This window comes from Elaeis guineensis, chromosome 2 (assembly GCF_000442705.2).
Source record: "Elaeis guineensis isolate ETL-2024a chromosome 2, EG11, whole genome shotgun sequence".
Lineage (NCBI taxonomy): Eukaryota > Viridiplantae > Streptophyta > Magnoliopsida > Arecales > Arecaceae > Elaeis > Elaeis guineensis.
This window is the reverse complement of record NC_025994.2, coordinates 51503453-51525332: the sequence shown is the minus strand read 5'-3', so window position 1 is coordinate 51525332 and position 21880 is coordinate 51503453. Positions and strand designations below refer to the sequence as shown.

At 48.7% G+C, this 21880-nt stretch overlaps 1 protein-coding gene across 3 annotated transcripts in view; it reads right to left on the bottom strand.

Moving 5' to 3' along the window:
* The window catches only part of LOC105035003 (uncharacterized), an 88343-nt gene extending 67472 nt beyond the window's left edge, over nucleotides 1–20871 (bottom strand). Inside the window, exons 1-4 of one of the 3 annotated variants that reach the window (XR_012138561.1) lie at nucleotides 20641–20871; nucleotides 20349–20549; nucleotides 20113–20263; nucleotides 18182–18249 (exon numbers count right to left, since the gene is read on the bottom strand). Coding sequence is in view for 2 of the 3 variants with exons in the window: in XM_010910383.4 (XP_010908685.1) it covers nucleotides 18182–18249; nucleotides 20113–20263; nucleotides 20349–20549; nucleotides 20641–20752 (532 nt within the window). In the remaining variant the exon portion in view is untranslated. The remainder of the gene's footprint in view (nucleotides 1–18181; nucleotides 18250–20112; nucleotides 20264–20348; nucleotides 20550–20640) is intronic. The other 2 variants (XM_010910383.4, XM_019847172.3) reach the window with 2 other exon arrangements.
* Between the last annotated feature and the right edge of the window lie 1009 nt (nucleotides 20872–21880).

Sequence of the window (21880 nt, the reverse complement as noted above, 5' to 3'; positions counted from 1 at the left end):
TTGAAGGAATTCTTCCTTGAGCTCCCTTTGGCACGACGGAGATTCTCACCGGCCGCCATTCTCCTCCTCACCTTTCTCCAAACCCTAAAGGTTCCCTCAAGAACAGCCCCACGAGTAGAGAACATGGTGAGGGAAGAAGACAGGGACTGGGGCGAGAGAAGCAAGACTCTCAGATGAAAGAACAGCAACAGGATTGAAATCGCGAAGGGACCGAGGGGTTTAAATAGCCGATGGATCCTGGCACAGTTATGACGGTGGGTATTCCTGGGCCAACTGGTGTGTGCCGCGTGGCGCACTTATCCCCTTCACTGCCATCGAGGGTTGACCGCTCACAAATTCCCGCAAAGCGATGCTTGGGATCGCGTTTCAATGGGGGTTCCGAAAAGACTTTTCAAGTCACCTTCACCGAAAAACAGACTCTGACGTGCGCGCATTAAATGGGGGCGGCGGTGCGCAAGGTTCGAAGGGGCAATTCCGACAGCGCACATCTCTCTCTGTGTGTACTTCCTTCGCTTGAAATTCAAACTCGGAAGTAGGGGGACTGGTGTTGGGTATAAAATACCCGCAGCCGAAATCCTCAGCAGAACGGCTCCGCCCGGACTCCTACGGGAGCCGGGCTCCTCCATCCTCAGCAGAACGGCTCCGCCCGGACTCCTACGGGAGCCGGGCTCCTCCATCGACAGCAGAACGGCTCCGCCCGGACTCCTACGGGAGTCGGGCTCCTCCATCGACAGCAGAACGGCTTCGTCCAGACTCTTATGGGAGCCGGGCTCCTCCATCAGTAGCAGGGCGGCTCCGTCCGGACTCCCATGGGAGCCGGGCTCCTCCATCAGGAGCAGGACGGCTCCGTCCGGACTCCTACGAGAGCCAGGTTCCACCTGCAACTTCGGCTCCGAGAGGGTTCCACCCGGACTCCTACGGGAGCCAGGCTCCGACCTCAGTCTCCGACCTCAGAATCGGCTACTGGAACCGGACTCCACCCACGACCTCAACCAAAGGGGGGACTCCTCCCGGACTCCTGCAAAGGCCGAACTCCGACCACTACCGAGCCTTGATCAACAGATCCGCATCCCTTGGCAGATAACAATAACAGCCATGGACCTGTTCCACTTCCTGTGGCAGATTCCGCGCGGCTCCACCACCCCCTGCGACGGACCCACTACTCTCTGACAGGCTGTATAATGGCCACGATTCTGCTCCGCTCCCTGTGGCAGGTGCTGCACGATCCCACTACTCGCTGACAACTGGCGGCAACGAACGCCGCCCCACTACCTATAACAGGCCCTACGTGGCAGACTATGGCGATAGCCACGGGTCTACCCCACTATCTTTCGCAATCAATTCTCCTGACCATGGGCGGCCCGCTACCAGGCGGTTACAAATGTCGCCATCAATCCTTTGCCTCCTCCGCCTATAAAAGGGAGACCCAGATATGTTATTCTTTAAGCTCATTTCTTATCTCAAAACTCTGCTAAATTCTCCGTTCGAGCACTCCATTCTTGTTGAGGCAGAGAACTGACTTGAGCGTCGGAGGGTCTTGCCGGAGCAACCCCACCTCCGGTTTAGACTTCCTTTGCAGGTCCCGGCGGCGACCGCGACTTCCCCGACTCCAGCTTCTCCGGCGCAAGCAGATTTTTGCACCAACAGGATGAATGATATTTTGTTATGAAAATATCTTATTTGAAATGTTATGATGAAGCATGATTGAACATATTGATTTCATGATGCATTATATTGATTGATTTCGATACTACATGATTATATGTTTTATTATCGAAATTAGAATATGAAACATGATTTATGAAGAATTATGATATAAGAAACAATAAGAATTGACAACCTGACTATGTAAAGGACCCTACCAATGGGGGCATATACATTGGCAATTGATTGTCCTGAGGGTTTATGTCGCTGGTTGCGACATGTCGCCAGAGAGACCAGCGACAAACCGCCAGAGAGACCAGCGGTTCCGAAGGACTTTGCTGCCAGATGATTTGCAGCTTACCGCAAGCAGATATGCGGTATTATGACCCTGCCACAAGAAAAATATGGTCATAGCTCATGGTTGACGAAAAGAATTGAAGAACAAAAGAAATTGAAATCTGAAAAGAAACTTGAATTTTCAAAAAAAAAAAAAATGAATTTGGCATGAATTATATTGCATAATTGAAATTGATTTCGAATTAATGAACTATGTAAGCTTATTTTCTATAAATGATTATTTACTTATATACCTAATGAAATCTGTTGAGAAGTGATCATTGCTTACTGGGCTGTCTAGCTCATTACCTTCTATTTTACTGTTTTTACAGATGTTGAGAAATTAAGATGATACAAGATATGAATGGAAGAGTGATCAGAAGCAGAATCCTTATACTTTTATTTTAGGTTGAAAGTCTTATTGAATTTGGTGTAAGACCTATGAATCATTGTTGAATTTATTAAGATATTAAAGAAGAAATTTAGATCGTTATATTTTGGATTTAAATTATTGACTAATTATTCCGCTGTTGTTTTAGGATAGTATGATAAGATGCCTTGCATGCTTATGGGAAGAGTTTTCTATGAGTATGCGGCGGTTGTCATGACCCTCGATTCAAAATCTCGGTTCGGGGGCGTGACAGAAATCCAGATTCAGACCAATCCGAAGTCCAGAAATAGGCCAATCTAAACTCAAAATCAGGCCAATCCGAAGCCAGATCTAAATCAATCCAAAGTCGAGAACCAAACCAATCCAATATCAAAATTAGATCGATCTGAAGTCAAAATCAAAGTCAATCTGAAGTTCAAATCTAGACCAATCTAAAATCAGAATCAAAGACCAAAATCAAAACTGAATCAAGGTACAAAATAATACAAAACCATCCATTATTCTATTTCTTTTTTACAGGACAACAAGTTCTTAGCACCCAAGCTAAAGTAAAGGCAGTTCGAAGCCTAAGCCATCCAAAAACCAGCCTCAAAAGGTCAATATCACCAGAAGACCGAAGTCATTAAAAGACAAATCCAAACAAACCAAGATCGGACTATCAAGCAAAAGGCCGACGGTTGAGATAAAGGACCAAGGCTGGAATGAAGCTCGATGCACCTAAGGCCGATCTAAAAAGGCCGAGCTCCCAATACAGATCATCCAAAAATTGACCTTCAAAGATCAACCCCCCAAAAGTGAGCTCTTGAAAGTCGAACTCCTAGAGGTCAACCTTCCAAAGCAGAGCTCCTGAAGGCCAAAGTGAATTAATTTAAGGATGCCAACCAATGAAGGCCAATTAGAGGTAAAATAAGCTCCTCAATTTAACGGCCCGATGACACTCCTTTCCCACAAGTGAAGGTCACAAAAACAACCAAAAGGCATCGAGCAGAGCCTACAAAGTCCAACCATCCGAGAAAAAGAAGACCACAATCAAGCCGCAGGAGTTCTTCAAAGGTACTTTATTTTCAGATGAATATAGCCATGAGAATGACGTTTCATCTCCGGACGAATATAGTTAGGATTTTCTTGACGGCACTTCGTCTCTGGACAAATATAGCCACGAGAATGACGCTTCATCTCTGGACGAATAGAGTCAAGATTTTTTTGAAAGCGCTTCGTCTCCACACAAATATAGCCACGAGAAGGATGTTTCATCTCCGAATGAATATAACCAGGATTTTCGAGAAGGTGCTTCATTTCGGACCAATATAGCCACGCGAAGGGCACTTCATCTCTGGACGAATATAGCTAGGATTTCTTCGAAAATGCTTCATCTCCGGATGAATGAAGCCATGGAAAGGGTGCTTCATCTTCGGATGAATATAGCCATGAGTTCCTCAAAGGCGCTTCATCTCTAGACAAATATAGCCACAAGAGGAGTGCTTCATCTTCGAATGAATATAGCCAGAAGTTCTTCGAAGCCGCTCCATCTCCAGATGGATATAGCCGAGGATTAACCTATAAGGAACCCCGAAGGCCCTTCACTTTTCAGCAAGTGGAGCCGACAAAGATCGAAGGTTCCTCGCTTTTTAGCAAGCAGAGTCTATGAAGACCCTAGTGACTAAATTGAAGCAGAAGCTTGCACCCCATGTCTTCGACAACTTCGACTTGATATAATCCCTTCATTCAAACCAATTCTAGCTCAAACTCGGGAGTAAGGGGCTCATGTTGGGGGTGATTTCGTACCAGCCAAAGATATAGGAAAATGAGTTCGAACCTTGCCGATCCCATGTCTCAGTCGAACCCCCTTGGGTAGTACCATCAGCCTCTTGACTTGGGCCGTCGATCTCAACTTCGTCCGTCGATCCTAATTATCTACACTAAAGAGACATCCATACTACAACCGTAGGCCGATCTTAGATCCAGACCCGATTTGATTTGAAAATCCTACATCTCTTTCAAAATTCAAATGATCACGACATGACAACTAACCATGGGACAGATAAGGAAAAAATAACAAATATATCTCTTCCAATAAAACAAGAGATAATAAGTGCATTCCACCTAATAAGGCAAGGATAATCGCCTGATTCTCCTTCCTCCTCACCACTCTTCGGTCTCTGTCTCTAAATAAAGACCCTCAAGGTACGAAATCTCTTCTCTCCCAAAACGCACACTCCTTCCTGTCTGTTCTTCAGAGATCTAACTTAAGCATCGGAGGATCCCTGTCCAAGCTAACTCCAGTTCGAAACCTTGCTTATAGTCCTACCGCCACTGTCCAACAGTCACCGACCTACAATCGCCATCAAGCTCCAGCCAACCTGACCCCAAGATGGATTTTTGCCGCAACAGAAGACAAGAAGCATGAAATCGTATGTTTGTTTTGAACTCCCAAATATCCTCACCAAGAAGCAAATTTGGAATCTAAAAATCATGATTGTAAGACAAGAACGGCAACACCATCTGCTATTTTCAACTATCAGAAATCCTTTACCTGCTTTTAATGTATCTGTTGGGTATAAAATACCCCCCAGCCGAAGTTCGTGACAGGAGTGACCCTCCGGGAATCCTACCGACTTTCGACCTCCGACGACATCTCTCCAAACCTCTCTGGCGGTCGAGCCTCCGCAACACTCCCAAGTTTTGCCGACGGATAAGCCCCCACCAGCGTCGACCGGATTCTTCACGACGGACGGACTCCACCCAAGTTTCCACGATGATCGACCATCTTCTAGACCTCGCCCGGACTCCTACGGGAGCCGGACTTCGTCCCCGACTTCGACTGCAGGAAGACCTCGCCCGGACTCCCACGGGAGCCGGACTTCGTCCCCGACTCCGGCTGCAGGTAGACTTCGTCCGGACTCCTACGGGAGCCGGACTCCGCCCACGACTTCAATTGCAGGCAGACTTCGTCCGGACTCCTACGGGAGTCGGACTTCGCCCCCAACTTCAATTGCAGGTAGACTTCGCCCGGACTCCTACGGGAGCCGGACCTCGTCCCCGACTCCGACTGCAGGTAGACTTCGTCCGGACTCCTACGGGAGCCGGACTCCGCCCACGACTTCAATTGCAGGCAGACTTCGTCCGGACTCCTACGGGAGTCGGACTTCGCCCCCAACTTCAATTGCAGGTAGACTTCGTCCGGACTCCTACGGGAGCCGGACTTCGTCCCCAACTCCAGCTGCAGGAAGACCTCGTCCGGACTCCCACGGGAGCCGGACCTCATCCCCGACTCCGGCTGCAGGTAGACTTCGTTCGGACTCCTACGGGAGTCGGACTCCACCCACGACTTCACTTGCAGGCAGACTTCGCCCGGACTCCTACGGGAGCCCGACTTCGTCCCCGACTCCGGCTGCAGGAAGACTTCGTCCGGACTCCTACAGGAGCCGGACTTCGCCCCCGACTTCAATTGCAGGCAGACTTCGTCCGGACTCCTATGGGAGCCGGACTTCGCCCCCAACTTCAATTGCAAGTAGACTTCGCCCGGACTCCTATAGGAGCCGGACTTCGTCCCCGACTCCGGCTGCAGGAAGACCTCGCCTGGACTCCCACGGGAGCCGGACCTCGTCCCCGACTCCGGCTGCAGGTAGACTTCATCCAGACTCCTACGGGAGCCGGACTCCGCCCACGACTTCAATTGCAGGCAGACTTCGTCTGGACTCCTACGAGAGTCGGACTTCGCCCCCAACTTCAATTGCAGGTAGACTTCGTCCGGACTCCTACGGAAGCCAGACTTCGTCTCCGACTCCGACTGCAGGAAGACCTCGTCCGGACTCCCACGGGAGCCGGACCTCGTCCCCGACTCCGGCTGCAGGTAGACTTCGTTCGGACTCCTACGGGAGCCGGACTCCACCCACGACTTCACTTGCAGGCAGACTTCGCCCGGACTCCTACGGGAGCAGGACTTCGTCCCCGACTCCGGCTGCAGGAAGACTTCGCTCGAACTCCTACAGGAGCCAGACTTCGCCCCCGACTTCAATTACAGATAGACTTCGTCCGGACTCCTACGGGAGCCGGACTTCACCCCCAACTTCAATTGCAGGTAGACTTCGCCCGGACTCTTACAGGAGCCGGACTTCGTCCCCGACTTCGACTGCAGGAAGACTTCGTCCGGACTCCTACGGAAGCCGGACTCCGAGCTCCTACCGCAAGCGACTCACTCTGAGTTTTCGCTGCAAACGATCTACTTCAAATTTCTACCACGAGCGGTCCGTGTCGGATTCCCACCGTAAGCCTTCACCCAAGCTTCCATTATGGATGAATTCTTTTCAGATTTTTGTTGCAGACAGGCCTTGGCCGAGACTCCTCGACAAATGATCCTCATCCGGGCTTCTACGGAGATCCAACTCCAACCGAACTTCGACCGACAGGCCTGGACCCCCTGACAAGCCGCAGTAACGGCCACGACTCTGCTCCACTTCCTACAATAGATTCTGCGCGGCTCCATCACTCCCTGACAGGCCACAATAACGGCCACGACTCTGCTCCACTTTCTGCGACGGATTTCGCACGGCTTCATCACTCCCTGGCAGACCACAATAATGGCCACGATTCTGCTCCACTTCCTGCGACGGATACCGCAGGTTCCTCCACCCTCTGGCAAGTCACGACAACGGACGCCGCTCCACTCCCCGCAACAGACTCCACGTGGCATGTCCCGGTGATGGTCACGATTCCACTCCACTACTCTTCGCAACAAACTCTTCCTGACCCTGGGCAGCCCACTGTCAGACGGTTACAAACATCGCTATCAGTCTGTTGCCCCCTCCGCCTATAAAAGGGGGACCCCAAATACGTTATTCTCTAAGCTCTCATTTTCTACCTCAAAACTCTGCTAAAATTTTCGTTCGAGCACTCCATTCTTGTTGAGGCAGAGAACTGACTTGAGCATCGGAGGATCTTGCCGGAGCAACCTCAACTCCGGTTTAGACTTCTTTTGCAGGTCCCGACGGCGACCGCGACTCCCTCAACTCCAGTTTCTCCGACGCAGGCGGATTTTTGCACCAACAAGATTGGCGCTAGAGGAAGGGGCTGTGTCTTCGTAGTACCCTTGTTCTTAAAGGAGCGCTCAACGGGACCACCTCCGGTCATCTTTTTCGTCATCCACTCCTCCTTCCCCCACTAGGTCTTCGCCCGATGCCTCCCCGCAAAGCATCCACGCGGCGATCGACGACCTCCGCGGCCAGATCTCAGGCTCCGACCTCACCTCCAGTTTCCCTGCCTCCTCCCCCTCCTCCGACAACGACGGTTGGCGCGGAGCAATTCGACCTACTGGTGCAGCAGGTCAGAGGCCTCACTGAAGCTATGCAGGCCATGCAACAGCAGCAGCAACCGCAGGCATCAGTGCGACTGGAGAGAGCGTCACCAGAACTCCAAAATCTGACAGTAGGACGGGCCACTTGGGCCAGCCGCCCCGTCTTTCCCGGAAAGATGAATCCGAGGGTGGAGAGCCCTCAGTCAGATCACGATTCCACCCCTGGAAGATCTCTACCTCCATTCTGCCAGAAGACCCTCGAGACCTGTAGTCGAGAGGATTTCCTGGATCGGAGGCTCCAGGAGATGAACCGACGGATCGAAGAACTCCGCCATGCTCCCCCCACTTATGGTGAGGACATTTGTACTGACCCTCCCTTTTCTCAAATGATCATGCAGGAACCGATCCCGCCAAACTTCAAGCTCCCTCAATTTGAAAGCTACGACGGGACTTCGGACCCAGTTGACCACCTGGAGGCCTTCCGGATGATGATGCTGCTTCATGGTGCGCCCGACGCCATTCTATGCCGAGCATTCCCATCCATCTTGAAGGGAGCGGCGAGAAACTGGTACTCGGCGCTGAAGCTGGGTACCATGTTTTCCTTTGATCAAATGAGCCACCAGTTTGTGGCTCATTTTGTTAGCAGTCGGTGTCCCCGAAAGGGTTCGGAGTCCCTCATCAACATCAAGCAGAGGAAGGGGGAGTCCATTCGAACCTACATCAACCGTTTCAATGTCGCCGCGTTGGAGGTCCGAAACTTGGACCAATCGGTAGCGATGGCCGCCCTGAAAGGTGGCCTTCAAAAGAACGACCTTTTATTCTCCCTGAAAAAAAAATACCCCAGAGATTTTGCTGACCTATTGGCTCGGGCCGAAGGGTACGCCCGAGCGAAAGAAGCCTTCAAAATGAAGGACGAGGAGACCACAAGAGAGCGGCAGGCGGGAGACTCGAGTAAGCCCGCAGTCGAAAAAGGGCCGAGAGAAGCTCGGCCACGTTCTCGAACTCCTCCCGGGCACAAGCGTGTCCAGACTCCTCCCCGAGCACGCAGGCAGGGAAGCCTGGAGCGTCGGGCTCGGCGGGGCTCTCCCCAGGAAGATTCCGCAGCTATGCCCCCCTCAACGCATCGAAAACCCAGGTGCTGATGGAGGTCAGAGAGCAGCTCCCAAGGCCGGAGAGGATGCGCACGTACCCCGAGAAGCGCAATCCTAACAAGTTCTGCCTCTACCATCGTGACCACAGCCACGACACGGAGAAATGCATCCAGCTCCGAGACGAGATCGAGGAGCTCATCCGACGAGGTCGACTCGATAGGTTCATTCGGCGCCGGCCTGAGGGTAGAGAAGATCGGCCAAGGACCCTGCCGCAGCCTGAGCCACCGAGGAGGGAAGAGCAGCCCGGAGATCGACCTCCAATTGGGATCACCAACTCCGTCTCTGGAGGACCTTGACAGGAAGCAGACCTTCCACAGCCCTGGAATTTGAAAACTTGTAAATGTATAACGAACGACCCTACTTTAAATCAAGATTCCTTTCAGATCTGCACATCTTTTCCTTTTTGACATGGACTTGTAACAACAGGGGACGACCCCGTCGGACAACAAAAATAAACTCCAATGTGGGCAACGTCGAAGGCCCGATTATTTATAGACCGGATTGGGGGAGAGGCCATACAGCGCCCATATGCGCCCCCACAGCCATGTTAAGGACAGGAGGAGAACCTCGTCCTAACATGAGCAAGGTCGAAGGCCCGATTATTTGTAGACCGGATGGGGGGAGAGGCCATACAGCGCCCATATGCGCCCCCACAGCCATGTTAGGGACAGGAGGAGAACCTCGCCCTAACATGAGCAAGGTCTAAGGTCCGGTTATTTGTAGACTGGATGGAGGGAGAGGCCATACAGCACCCATATGTGCCCCCACAGCCATGTTAGGGACAGGAGGAGAACCTCGCCCTAACATGAGCAAGGTCGAAGGTCCGATTATTTGTAGACCGAATGGGGGGAGAGGTCATACAGCGCCCATATGCACCCCCACAGCCATGTTAGGGACAGGAGGAGAACCTCGCCCTAACATGAGCAAGGTCGAAGGTCTGGTTGTTTGTAGACCGGATGGGGAGAGAGGTCATACAGCGCCCATATGTGCCCCCACAGCTCCGTTAGGAACAGAAGGAGAACCTCGTCCTAATCTGAGCTGAAATCGATCACATCAGAAATAGGAGAAGAATCTCGTCTCGACACCAATTAAGGTCCGACCATTCAAGATCCGACAAGAAAGAAGAAGGAGGGAAATGTGAAGGAACAGCGACGGACTACCCCAACGAAAAATGGAGGCCGAACTACACTAAAAGCACAAAGGACCTCATCTCCATGAAGAGGGAGGAAGAGAAAGTAAGATCTACGGTCACGAACAAAAAGACAAATCGACACAGCGATGGCTAGAAACCTCCAAGCGGTGTCGACGCCGAACCGATCAAAAGCATAAGAAACTCGGTAATGACGAGCAAGGAACTTTCGAACAACATCGACATCGCACGGAACAGAAATGAAAGAAGTCCGACGCACGACAATGCAACATGACGTATGGGTAAGGTAACAAAAACCTCTTCATTTCATTAGCAAAATGTGCATTACAGAGCCCTTGAGGTCGAAGAAGAAAGATGACAAGAAAAGCAAGCCGATGCGGCGACGACCAAGAACCTCTCAACGACATCGGTATCAAAAAGAAAAAGAAAAGCAACAATGCCAACAAACAAACAAGCGACAAAAGAAGACACATAGAAGGACGAAAGACCAAAAGAGCCCTAAGGGGGCCCGGCTTCTCCCAACTTCGAACTTTCGACTTTGACCCTCATCAGGGAGTGCCTTAAGCTTTCGACACTTTCTTCCAATTCCTTCTCTCTCATTAACATCTCCATATATCTCCGATGAAGTCGCTGGCTTTCGTTCTCCGCCTCTCGACGTCTCTTTCTCAGGACCTCGGATTCCACCTCCGCATCCTTGACTGCCCGCTGCTCGTACACCAGCTGGATCTTCAATTGCTGCAGTTCGACCTTCCCCTCCCCAAGGGCGACGGATAGCTCTTCTACGGTTCTTCTCAGGGATTGGAGTTCGTCGGGACCCTGAACGGGAGCAAACTGAGCCCCTTCAGCTAGCTGCCTTTGAAGGCGGGCAACCTTGTCGATCGCCATCCTGAGCTTCCCCCTGTATTCATCCACCTGCCTGCACCAGCCGGTCCGGTATGCGTCATAGCTCGCCTCGGCATCCTGGAGCTGTTGCTAAAGGTCGGAGACCTTCTTCGACCATTCCCGATCGCTGTCGGCCCGAGTTGAAAGCCGGGACGAGCTTCCTGCCAACTGGCTAATCCTCTCCTGTGCAGCCGACAGCTCCACTCTGAGAGAACTGATCTTGGCAGCTTGAGCCCAAGATCGGTCGCTGGCGCACTTCTTGTGTTCCTCGAGCTTCTTCTCGAAGTTCGCTTTTCTCCGGCTATACTCCATGATCCCCTTCACGTGGAGGTTCCGAAAGTGGGTGGACTTCGCGGTGGCTTCAGAGTGGCCCTCCCTCAACCTGCAAAGCTCGCCATCCATCTCTTTCGACCTTTTTGTTAAATGATGAACTTTCTTCTTCAGACATTGGATCGCGGACTTCAGCGGAATCCCCTATGGCAGGGGAAGTACTTCGGCAGGACACTGCCATCGGAAGACAAAAGCGTCAAGGCGCATCTCATTGCATAAAGCAAAACAAAAAAAGGGGGGAGCAGAGTGGAGAAGCCCTCCAAAAGGAGAAACCCAATTTTATTGATTGAATGTTTCTTAAAGACAAGAGGAAAAAAAAATTGCAATTAAAGAAAAATACAAAGTCAGAGGTCTCAGACCTCTGAAGTAGGAGTTGGGGAGCTCGGTGTCCCCGGAAGGGGGGCTGCGGTGGCAGTAGCAGTGGGAGAGAGATCGGCTTCGTCTTCAGATGCCTCGCCCAAAAAGCTGAGATCGAGCTCGAAAAATTTTCTGACCACCTTCTCCTGACAGAGCTCGAATCCTTTGATGAATGCTTCTTGGCCGAACTTGACGTTCAGGTCTCCCATCTCCGTAGAGGCCTTGAACTCCTCCACCGCTAGAACCCTGGCCTCCGAGACCAAGACCGAGATCTGCTCCGCCAAATTTGCGACCTCGGCCTCCGCCTTCCTCACCGTCTCCTCCGAGGTCTGCTTCTCTTTCTCCAGGGCCTGCTTTTCTTTCTCCAGGGCCTCTTGGAGGGTGACTACCTCGGCTGCCTTTTCTTTGAGGCGAGCGACTTCGGTCCGGTGACTCTCCTCCGCCTGGATGGCGTCCCTCCTCACCCGGTTCGTCGCCTCGATATTGGCAAAGAGCTGGTGCCCGATCTGCAAGGACGGTTAGGAGGTCAGAACGAAGGTTGAGAAGCTAATTAAATGAAGGAGCGAGGAAAAGGGGGAAGGCGAATCTGTTTACCTCGAGAAAGGACCCTAGGGAGTCCCAAATCCGCTGTTCGGGATCGGCACGATCAATCCTCTGGACGACCTCGGGCAGGATGCAGCCGTCAATCAGCCGCTTTATCAAGTCCCTATCATTGAAGAGATTCTCCCCCGGCTCTTCTTCGAAACCGTGGGACTCTTCGATGGCGGCCCGACGGCTACTCACCCTGCGGGCCACCGACTTCCTTCTCCTCCCCCTCTCGACCCCAGGCGCCTCCGCGGAACGGATCCCCGAAACGGGAACCTCAGTGGGGGGACTCCTTGAAGAGGCCCGGGGAGCCGGAGGTTCGGCGTCCGAAGGAACGTCGACTGCGAAGGCCGCCTGGGCAGGCGTGGCCGAGCTCGTCTCCTCTGTTCTAGCCTTCTTTGCCGATTCGGAGGCCGCGGCGCCTTTCCTTTTGTGGGCCTTGAGACCCCTGGCGAGCATCCGTACTGCTTCGGCATCCATTCCTAAAAAAAACAAAAAGAAAAGATCAGTGATAGGGTGAAAAAGGAAGAAGTGGCACGCAAAAAAAAAAAAGAGCAGGAGAAAAGAAGAGGAAAGGAAAGATGGGATACTCGCAGGATCCAGGGGACTCAAGCCGATGTTAAACAAAAACTGCTCCTTCAGAAGGTTGGGAAGGGAAGGAGCCGAATAACCAAGAAGCCTCCGGGCAGCCTGATGGTCGTCCTCCCCCAGGCTAGGAGCCCGACGGACATAGTCCCTTAGGGAGCCCCAAGGGGGCAATCCCAGCCTCAAGGTCGGGCAATGGACGAAGAGGTACTTCCCCTTCCATTTATGGATTGAAGAGGGAGCACCTTTCAGCAACCCCATCTTGCCAAACTGGGGGAAGAAATACCACCAGTCCTTTGCCGAGGGGTGACGCTTGAAGGTGTAGAAATGCCTAAACAAAGAAAGGGATGGCTGAACTTCGACTACGTGGCAAAGGAAAAGGAACCCTATCAAAAATCTAAAGGAATTCGACGCAACTGAAGCTAAAAAAATATCTAAGAAATAGAAAAGGACGACGACGAAGGGTGGAAGTGGAAGCCAGAGTTCGGCACGGAAGGCCTCCTGATACAGGCAGAAATGACCAGGTGGGGGGTGCTAGCCCGGTCGGAGGGACCAGGAAGCTCTAGATCATACTCCGGAGGAACTCCATACTGAACCCTTATCAGTAGAAGTTCGTCCGGAGTCAGAGAACAAGGAATGGCATCCGGCGCAAAAATCGGGCAAGGCCCAGCCCTAGATGTGGGTTCGTCTACAGTGCGGGGGTTCTAAGGGGCTGAGGCAGACGAACTCCTGGAACCACTAGAGATGGAGGTGCCGGAGGATATTTCAAACAAAGACCTTAAAGATTCTGGAGAAATCAGGCAGGACAAGAGGCGAAAGGTTTGCGGGGGACCAAACCAGAGGAATGCGGCAGAAGAAAAATGAAGGAAAAAGGGCCCCTAGATGGCAAGAAGAGAAACGAAAGTTCCGGGACTAACCTAGATCGCTCCGAAGGATGCAGAGGGGCGAGGACAGGGATGACTCGAAGAACGCTTAGGGCCAAGGTGGACGCCAAAGAGAGTCAGAGCTCTCGGAGAGAAAGCAGACACCGACAGAACTCTCAGGCAGAATGAGACTCCTGAAGGCGGAAAGGCGGGTTTAAATAGACCTTGGGATCCGGCGCTATAATGATCGCGGATCTCCCCAGGCCGACCCACACTCGTCACGTGTCCCACTCGCCATTGCAGACGGCTAAAAGCGGCTGACAGCTGACAGAGCCATTACTACGCTGTACTTGGGCCAACGTACCAGCGAAAATTCCGAAAGGTCCCTTCGGATCGCCCCGATGTGAAAAGACTCCAGCACGCGCGCATTTAATGCCAGAATATCTGAGGGCAATCGTGCACAGGATTCAAGGAGACAACTTCGGCTGTGAAAATTTCTCTGTACTTCCTTCATTCGAAACTCGAACTCGGAAGTAGGGGGACTGGTGTTGGGTATAAAATACCCCCCAGCCGAAGTTCGTGACAGGAGTGACCCTCCGGGGATCCTACTGACTTCCGACCTTCGACGACATCTCTCCAAACCTCTCTGACGGTCGAGCCTCCGCAACACTCCCAAGTTTTGCCGACGGATAAGCCCCCACCAGCGTCGACCAGATTCTTCGCGACGAACGGACTCCACCCAAGTTTCTAGGATGATCGACCATCTTCTAGACCTCGCCCGGACTCCCACGGGAGCCGGACTTCGTCCCCGACTCCGGTTGCAGGAAGACCTCGCCCGGACTCCCACGGGAGCCGGACTTCGTCCCCGACTCCGGCTGCAGATAGACTTCGTCCGGACTCCTACGGGAGCCGAACTCCGCCCACGACTTCAATTGCAGGCAGACTTCGTCCGGACTCCTACGGGAGCCGGACTTCGCCCCCAACTTCAATTGCAGGTAGACTTCGCCCGGACTCCTATGGGAGCCGGACCTCGTCCCCGACTCCGGCTGCAGGTAGACTTCGTCCGGACTCCTACGGGAGCCGGACTCTGCCCACGACTTCAATTGCAGGCAGACTTCATCCGGACTCCTACGAGAGCCGGACTTCGCCCCCAACTTTAATTGCAGGTAGACTTCGCCCGGACTCCTACGGGAGCCGGACTTCGTCTCCGACTCCGGCTGCAGGAAGACCTCGCCTGGACTCCCACGAGAGCCGGACCTCGTCCCCGACTCCGGTTGCAGGTAGATTTCATCCGGACTCCACCCACGACTTCAATTGCAGGCAGACTTCGTCCGAACTCCTACGGGAGCCGGACATCGCCCCCAACTTCATTTGCAGGTAGACTTCTCCCAGACTCCTACGGGAGCCGGACTTCGTCCCCGACTCCGGCTGCAGGAAGACCTCGCCCGGACTCCCACGGGAGCCGGACCTCGTCCCCGACTCCGACTGCAGGTAGACTTCGTCCGGACTCCTACGGGAGCCGGACTCTGCCCACGACTTCACTTGCAGGCAGACTTCGCCCGGACTCCTACGGGAGCCGGACTTCATCCCCGACTCCGGCTGCAGGAAGACTTCGCCCGGACTCCTACGGGAGCCGGACTTCGCCCCCGACTTCAATTACAGGTAGACTTCGTCCGGACTCCTACGGGAGCCGGACTTCGTCCCCAACTTCAATTGCAGGTAGACTTCGCTCGGACTCCTACGGGAGCCAGACTTCGTCCCCGACTTCGACTGCAGGAAGCCTTCGTTCGGACTCCTACGGGAGCCGGACTCCGAGCTCCTACCGCAAGCAACTCACTCCGAGTTTCCGCTGCAAACGATTTACTTCAAATTTCTACCACGAGCGGTCCGTGCCGGATTCCCACCGTAAGCCTTCACCCAAGCTTCCATTATGGACGAATTCCTTTCGAATTTCTGTTGCAGACAAGCCTTGGCCGAGACTCCTCGACAAATGATCCCCATCCGGGCTTCTACGGAGACCGGACTCCAACCGAACTTGGACCGACAGGCCTGGACCCCCTGGCAGGCCGCAGTAACGGCCACGACTCTGCTCCACTTCCTGACCCTGTCCCGGTGATGGCCACGATTCCACTCCACTACTCTTCGCAACAAACTCTTCCTGACCCTGGGCAGCCCACTGCCAGACGGTTACAAACATCGCTATCAGTCTGTTGCCCCCTCCGCCTATAAAAGGGGGACCCCAGATACGTTATTCTCTAAGCTCTCATTTTCTACCTCAAAACTCTGCTAAAATTTTCATTCGAGCACTCCATTCTTGTTGAGGCAGAGAACTGACTTGAGCGTCGGAGGATCTTGCCGGAGCAACCCCAACTCCGGTTTAGACTTCTTTTGCAGGTCCCGGCGGTGACCGCGACTTCCTCGACTCCAGCTTCTCCGACGCAGGTGGATTTTTGCGCCAACAGTATCTAATTCTCATTCTTTTATCAACATTCCTTTTTTTAAGAATATCCAACAGCACTTTGCTTTTCACTAAAAGAAGATGGGAAAAATAAAAAAAAAAATCCAAGGGGCCAATAGTAGGATGCAACAATTTTCAGTAGGTAAGATCAATAGTTTACACCACATTATGAAAAACTAGTTGGATCAAGAAGTGATCGTCTATATAAATAATAGTTTGGGCAATGGTACTTACATACCATCAGCATCAGCAACTGCATAGAGAATAATGGTGGTACATATTCATAGCTGAAGGAGAAGATGATGCAAACAATGATGGGGAACAAGCTCAGCAACAGTAGCAGCAATCACAAGCACTTTGGAAACCTCCCTATATATTGTGTTTATGCATTGATCTAATAATTGATTTTTAAGAACTGTATTTAGAGGCATAGGGTACAATGCATCTGATAGCTTTGACTTAGTAAACCCTGTAATATAGTCATGTCTGATCAATTAATTGGTTGCATGATATCTTCCTTTTGTTTTAAAAAAATAAAAATTGAAATTAGACGAGGCAAAGCCAAAAAGAAATGGACCTAAAGTGCAATCGAATAAATTTAAAAAATGAAATTATGTTTTAGAAGACTCATTGCACCCCAATTTTTGTCTTGTCATATGGAAAGAAACAAGAAATGGAAGTTCTAGAGTGATCTTGAATATTGGCAACAAGATTTAATATTTGAATTAATTTACCAGTAATCTTAATCAACCAAGTTCAGCATCAAGAGTTACAAATCACAAGAACAAAAAACAAAGACTAATCATAAGCTTTTTCGTTGGTTTTGTACTACAATCTCTTTATATATTTGCACTTATCTATGTGTCTGCATCTATGTGTAAGTATATCTACACAGTTACGTTTCATACACACAAAGACACACATATCACATATGGAGATGTACAGACATATATCTGTATTAAGAAGAGTGACCCTCTGGGTTTATCAATTTTACTTCCTACAATGCTCATGTTATGAAAAGTATGCCCTAATGATATGCTTCTGCAGCTCCCAATCCTTATCCATTTCCCTCTTACACACCTAATTCTCAGGTTCCTGTCCATCATATGCACAAGCACAAAACGAGACTTCTGTCTGTAGGTCTTTTTGCCCTCAGATTTAATTAAAACCAACAATTATAATCCAAATCAAACCTGCAGACAACCAACTCTTAAACAGGTCCCACAGTCCGTCTTATTTTATGTTGTCTTTAACTGAGCATGGATCTCCTACAAACTCTCCTCCCACCCAGGCGATGCTAAGTCCAACCTGAACCCACCAGGTCACCAATGTTTCATCCTAGCAATGACACCCCTCCCCCCTCTCTGCGTATCTCCTCAAGAGAGATTCTTACAAGAGCTCATTCCATCAAGTTTTTTCCCTAGTGGAAAGATGGCAGTGCAATGCTTACTGCATGAACTTATAGTTGTGGTCTTGGTGGCTGCTCCTTGTGAGTTTTGTAACCCAAGAGGACAGCTTGGTGTTGCATATATAAATCAAATATGATATGTGTGCCCGTAAAGCTTAAGCATCCAAGACAATGAACCACACTATTCATCGAGCTCTACATATTTTAGAATAAATATGGACCAAAATTTAAGTGATTCAGCTAGTTCACAATGTTAAACTTTAGCATGTGTTTTGTTCTATTATTTGGTAATCAATTTTTCATTGGATACATAATTCAAGTGTCTTTTGTAGCATTGTTGAAACGTAAGGCATAACTAACTTGGTTATGCCTTCTGAATATTAGAATTATTCCTTGTCTCTATGTATGTATATATGGACGTGAATACATATGTGTGTATAGATGGAGCCAAATATACATAATAGACATGCATGAGAGCACATGCATTCATCATTGTATGCAACAGTCCAAATCATAAAAAAAGAGTGAAGTTTATATTGATTACAGTCCAAATCATATATAAAGAGTAAAGTTTATATTGATTACATATATAATAACATGCATGCATGTGCACAACTTTCGTGAATCATCTTGATCTGTGGTACTTATCATATTGTTTAAAAATTCTTAGATGTTTATTGTGGATGCCAAAGTTGCTTCATGCTAATAAAAAGATCTACTAATAGTAAAAGAAAGGGAAAAAGCGAACCTTCAGAGGCTAAAGTGGCAAGACAAGCATCTGAAAGGCCAAGATTCTGTAATGAGGAGTCCTCAAATCTTAGAGAGTGTTAAGAAGGACAAAGGTGCCATATTATTCTGAAACATTTTGGAATAAGTTACTTATACACGATGCAATAATATACCAACAAGGTTCTGATAGCACGTGAGCTTCTGTTTATTCATGAACTCCATGATGATTAAATCCATTTTTTGGTAGATGCAACTAGTCAGCAACTGCAAATATATGGACATAGAACATCTAAAGCTGCTGCTTGTGACTAATATATTAAAGAAGTGAAATGCTAAGAGTTGTACAACAAATCTTGCAATATTTAATTGTATATGTCCATTTATGCATCTCATGACATATAACCCATCAAGTTCATGAGAACAGGAAAAATAGAGCTAGTAGATGTGCCGTGTACTCAAAGTGACAGTTACAGAATTTTCTTGATTGATGGTAGGATTGACAGAAAATAAAGAGCATACTTAAAACTTGTTAGACATGGATATCATTAAGGGGGAAAGTAGACAGAGATTCATGCTCATACAGAATGTACATCTTCTACCAGCTAAATGACATGTTCCGGAGCAGAAGCATCAGGTGTTGGCATGTGTCTAAATGCTGAATCCTTCAATTTTTTAAAAATTCATCCTGTATATCACTAGAGAAGTGTCATGTTCATATCACTTCTAAGAGCAGTTGGGATATTCTGAAAGGTCTAACTGACATGATCTGCTGGTTGTTGTTTTACAATTGAAAAAAGAGAGAGAACCTCAGAAAGGACCAAATAGGCATGACATTTTAGAACCTATTTCAACCAAATAGCCCAAAAAATAGAAATGGTAGGGACCAGAACAATTAAGGTTTTTGCTGTCTCGATACCGGATTTCATACCAATACCATCCTATTATAATGTCAATATGTAGCATCATACAAGATGGCAAGGCATACTAAGTAGATTACATACCAGTACGATATGCTCAGTATCGTATAGCCGGTACTGTACTCCCAATGCGATACAGCACCAACCAGTCCCATACTGCTACGACAAACCTTGAGGACAATATTTGACCAAAGATCAAGTAGGTGGTCTCAAAGACCAAGGAGCTTTGACTTGCAAAGAAACAAATCTATAATTTCACAATAGATATTGTTGTCTAATGGGAATTCACCTACTTATTTGTTGCACTTTTCTGATTCATCCTAAAAGACATGTAACCCATTAGGTTAGAAAATGGAGAAAATATTAAATTCTTACAACGTTTAACTTAATTGCTGTTGATCTGAACAAAAAAATGGTAATCCCGACAGTCAAGAGATGATTTGATGAAAAGGTGCAAAGCACTGCAAGAGAAAAAACAAAATAAAGATTTTTATTGTTGCAGAGCCAAAGTAGAGGACCAAAGATTTTGAGTAAATAGAACACATGTATTTCCCCCAATCTAAGATGATACTCCAGCTGTTTTCATGGATCCAAACAAAGCCTCGGCTTCAGCATCAGTGATCAACACCAGCTTGCCAACTCCTAATGGCCATAAGACTACATAAAATTCTGAGTGCTGCTTCCTGACACCATTCTATTCCGCATTCAGCTTTCCAGATTGTGTCGTGACAGTCGGTGAATGGTGCAGTACATGGGTCAGCTTGGTGACAAGCAGGCCCCTTGTACCATCCTGCCAATCACTGCACGGTGGGAGTGGACCCTGGAATGAAGTGGTGCAGTGAAGCATCTTCTAAATTCCACATCAATAAAAGTTATATTAGCTACATAAACTCAAACATGCCTAACGCAAGAAGCAAGACAGACTTCTGTCTGCAAACAACACTAGAATTAAACTCTGGATTCAGTCTACCAACTAATAGGCAATAATACATGTAGATTAGTTAATAGATTAGATAAAAAGAGAAAAGGATACAAAGAATCTTCCTCGAGCCTCCTGTTTGATCGTGCTACAGAAACGGAGCCACAAGTAACAGGAAACCTAACCACACCATTATTAACTGGGCTCCTAAACTTTGAATCTATGCCGGAGTCTGCATCCCCACCTTCGCCATCCGACTCCATTTCTATATTTATTTTTTTAAAAAAATCAGAACGCGGCAACAATAGCGAGAAATTTGATGAGGAGAAGGACATATTTAAAATGAATACCGGCAACGTAGCCGAAGGGACGCATGCGGTCTTGGAGATCGGAGATGTACTTTTGGTTGGTCTTGTAGACCTCGTTGCAGTGGCCGAGGAGCTCCTCGAAGGAGACGGTGCCGAAGGCCATGGACTCGAGCAGGTTGAGATCGGTGCTGGCGGAGGAGATGCGGCGATCGAGGCTTTGTAAGAAGGCGGAGGCCGCTGAATCTGTCCAAGGAGTCGGACGAGGAGGTCCGAGTCGATTAGGGATGGGGATTAGAGAGAGAGAGAGAGAGAGGCGTTTTGAGTTCGTGTTTACCGAGAGGGATGGGGCGCCTCTGGATGGAATCCGAGAGGGCTTGAGAGGAGGTCTGGACGTGGTGGCAGAAGGAAGCGAGAGATTGGCAGAAAGTGGTAATGGCAGCCTCCATTTCTCTCACTTTCAGAGAACGATGAGTTCTGTTTTGTTTTTGCTAAATGGATGCTCTGGCTTCTGCGGTTTGAAAGAGGCAAGCGGGAAAAATTGCTATGATTGAAATTTATTAAAGGCGCTGGTTTGTGTTTCCTGAGAAGAAAGTCAAAGGTTGGATCCTATATGTGACCATTAAACATATAACCCCTATCCGGCGCGGTTATATATTTTCATATGACCATTAAAAATATATTAAAAAAATTTTGGATATGCCAAAATTTATTGCAAATCAACTTTTCATATTCCTATATGATCCTTAAAAATTCAATTTTTAAAAAACTTGATCTGTTGGTAGACATTTTTCATCAAAAAGATCAAAATTTACTAAAACATCAATTTCTTATATTTTGTAAATCCTTAAAATTCAAATTTCTTAAAAGCAATTCAATTTGTGTCAGCTCTTTTCCACATCAAAAAATCACAGTTTTTAATGATTTTTTTTTCAATTTAGTGCCAATGCCCAGTGATGACTTTGAGCTATCACATTAATTTCCCAGGGATCAAATCTTCTTTTGCAAGCCAATTGCATTTCTCTTTTTATTATAGCTTAAACTTTTTGATCAAAATGCTCTCACATACTAATACTTATAGTGGCTCTTGAAATAAAAGTTCTATAAATAATAGTGCATAATGCACCTTATACACAACCCATTAAAATGCTCTAGTCAACCTTTTCACTACACATCTTATATAGGGGTGCAAATGGGTTGGATCAGATCGGGTCATTAGTGAACCTAATCCAACCTGGTTTCTTGATCAGGTCGAATATTGGACCCAAATCCAGCCCAATAGAAGATCAGGTCAGATCTAGTAGGGTTCATGATCAAATTTCTTGATCCAATAGGCCATTCGGATCAGATCAGATCTATGTATAATCTAGCCCTGATTCATGGAATATGGGTTTGGTTCGGATCTGAATCCAGATCGATTCGAGTCTAGGCTATTAGTTTGAGTTTTTGTCAAGTCTATCTTTATTAGTTTGAGTTGTAGTATTTAGCTGGTACACTTCTTTTCTGCTTGGCACTTGCTGGCTTTAGATAGAATAGATGGTATCCCAATGATTGGTTTTTAGAAAACAAATGGAAAG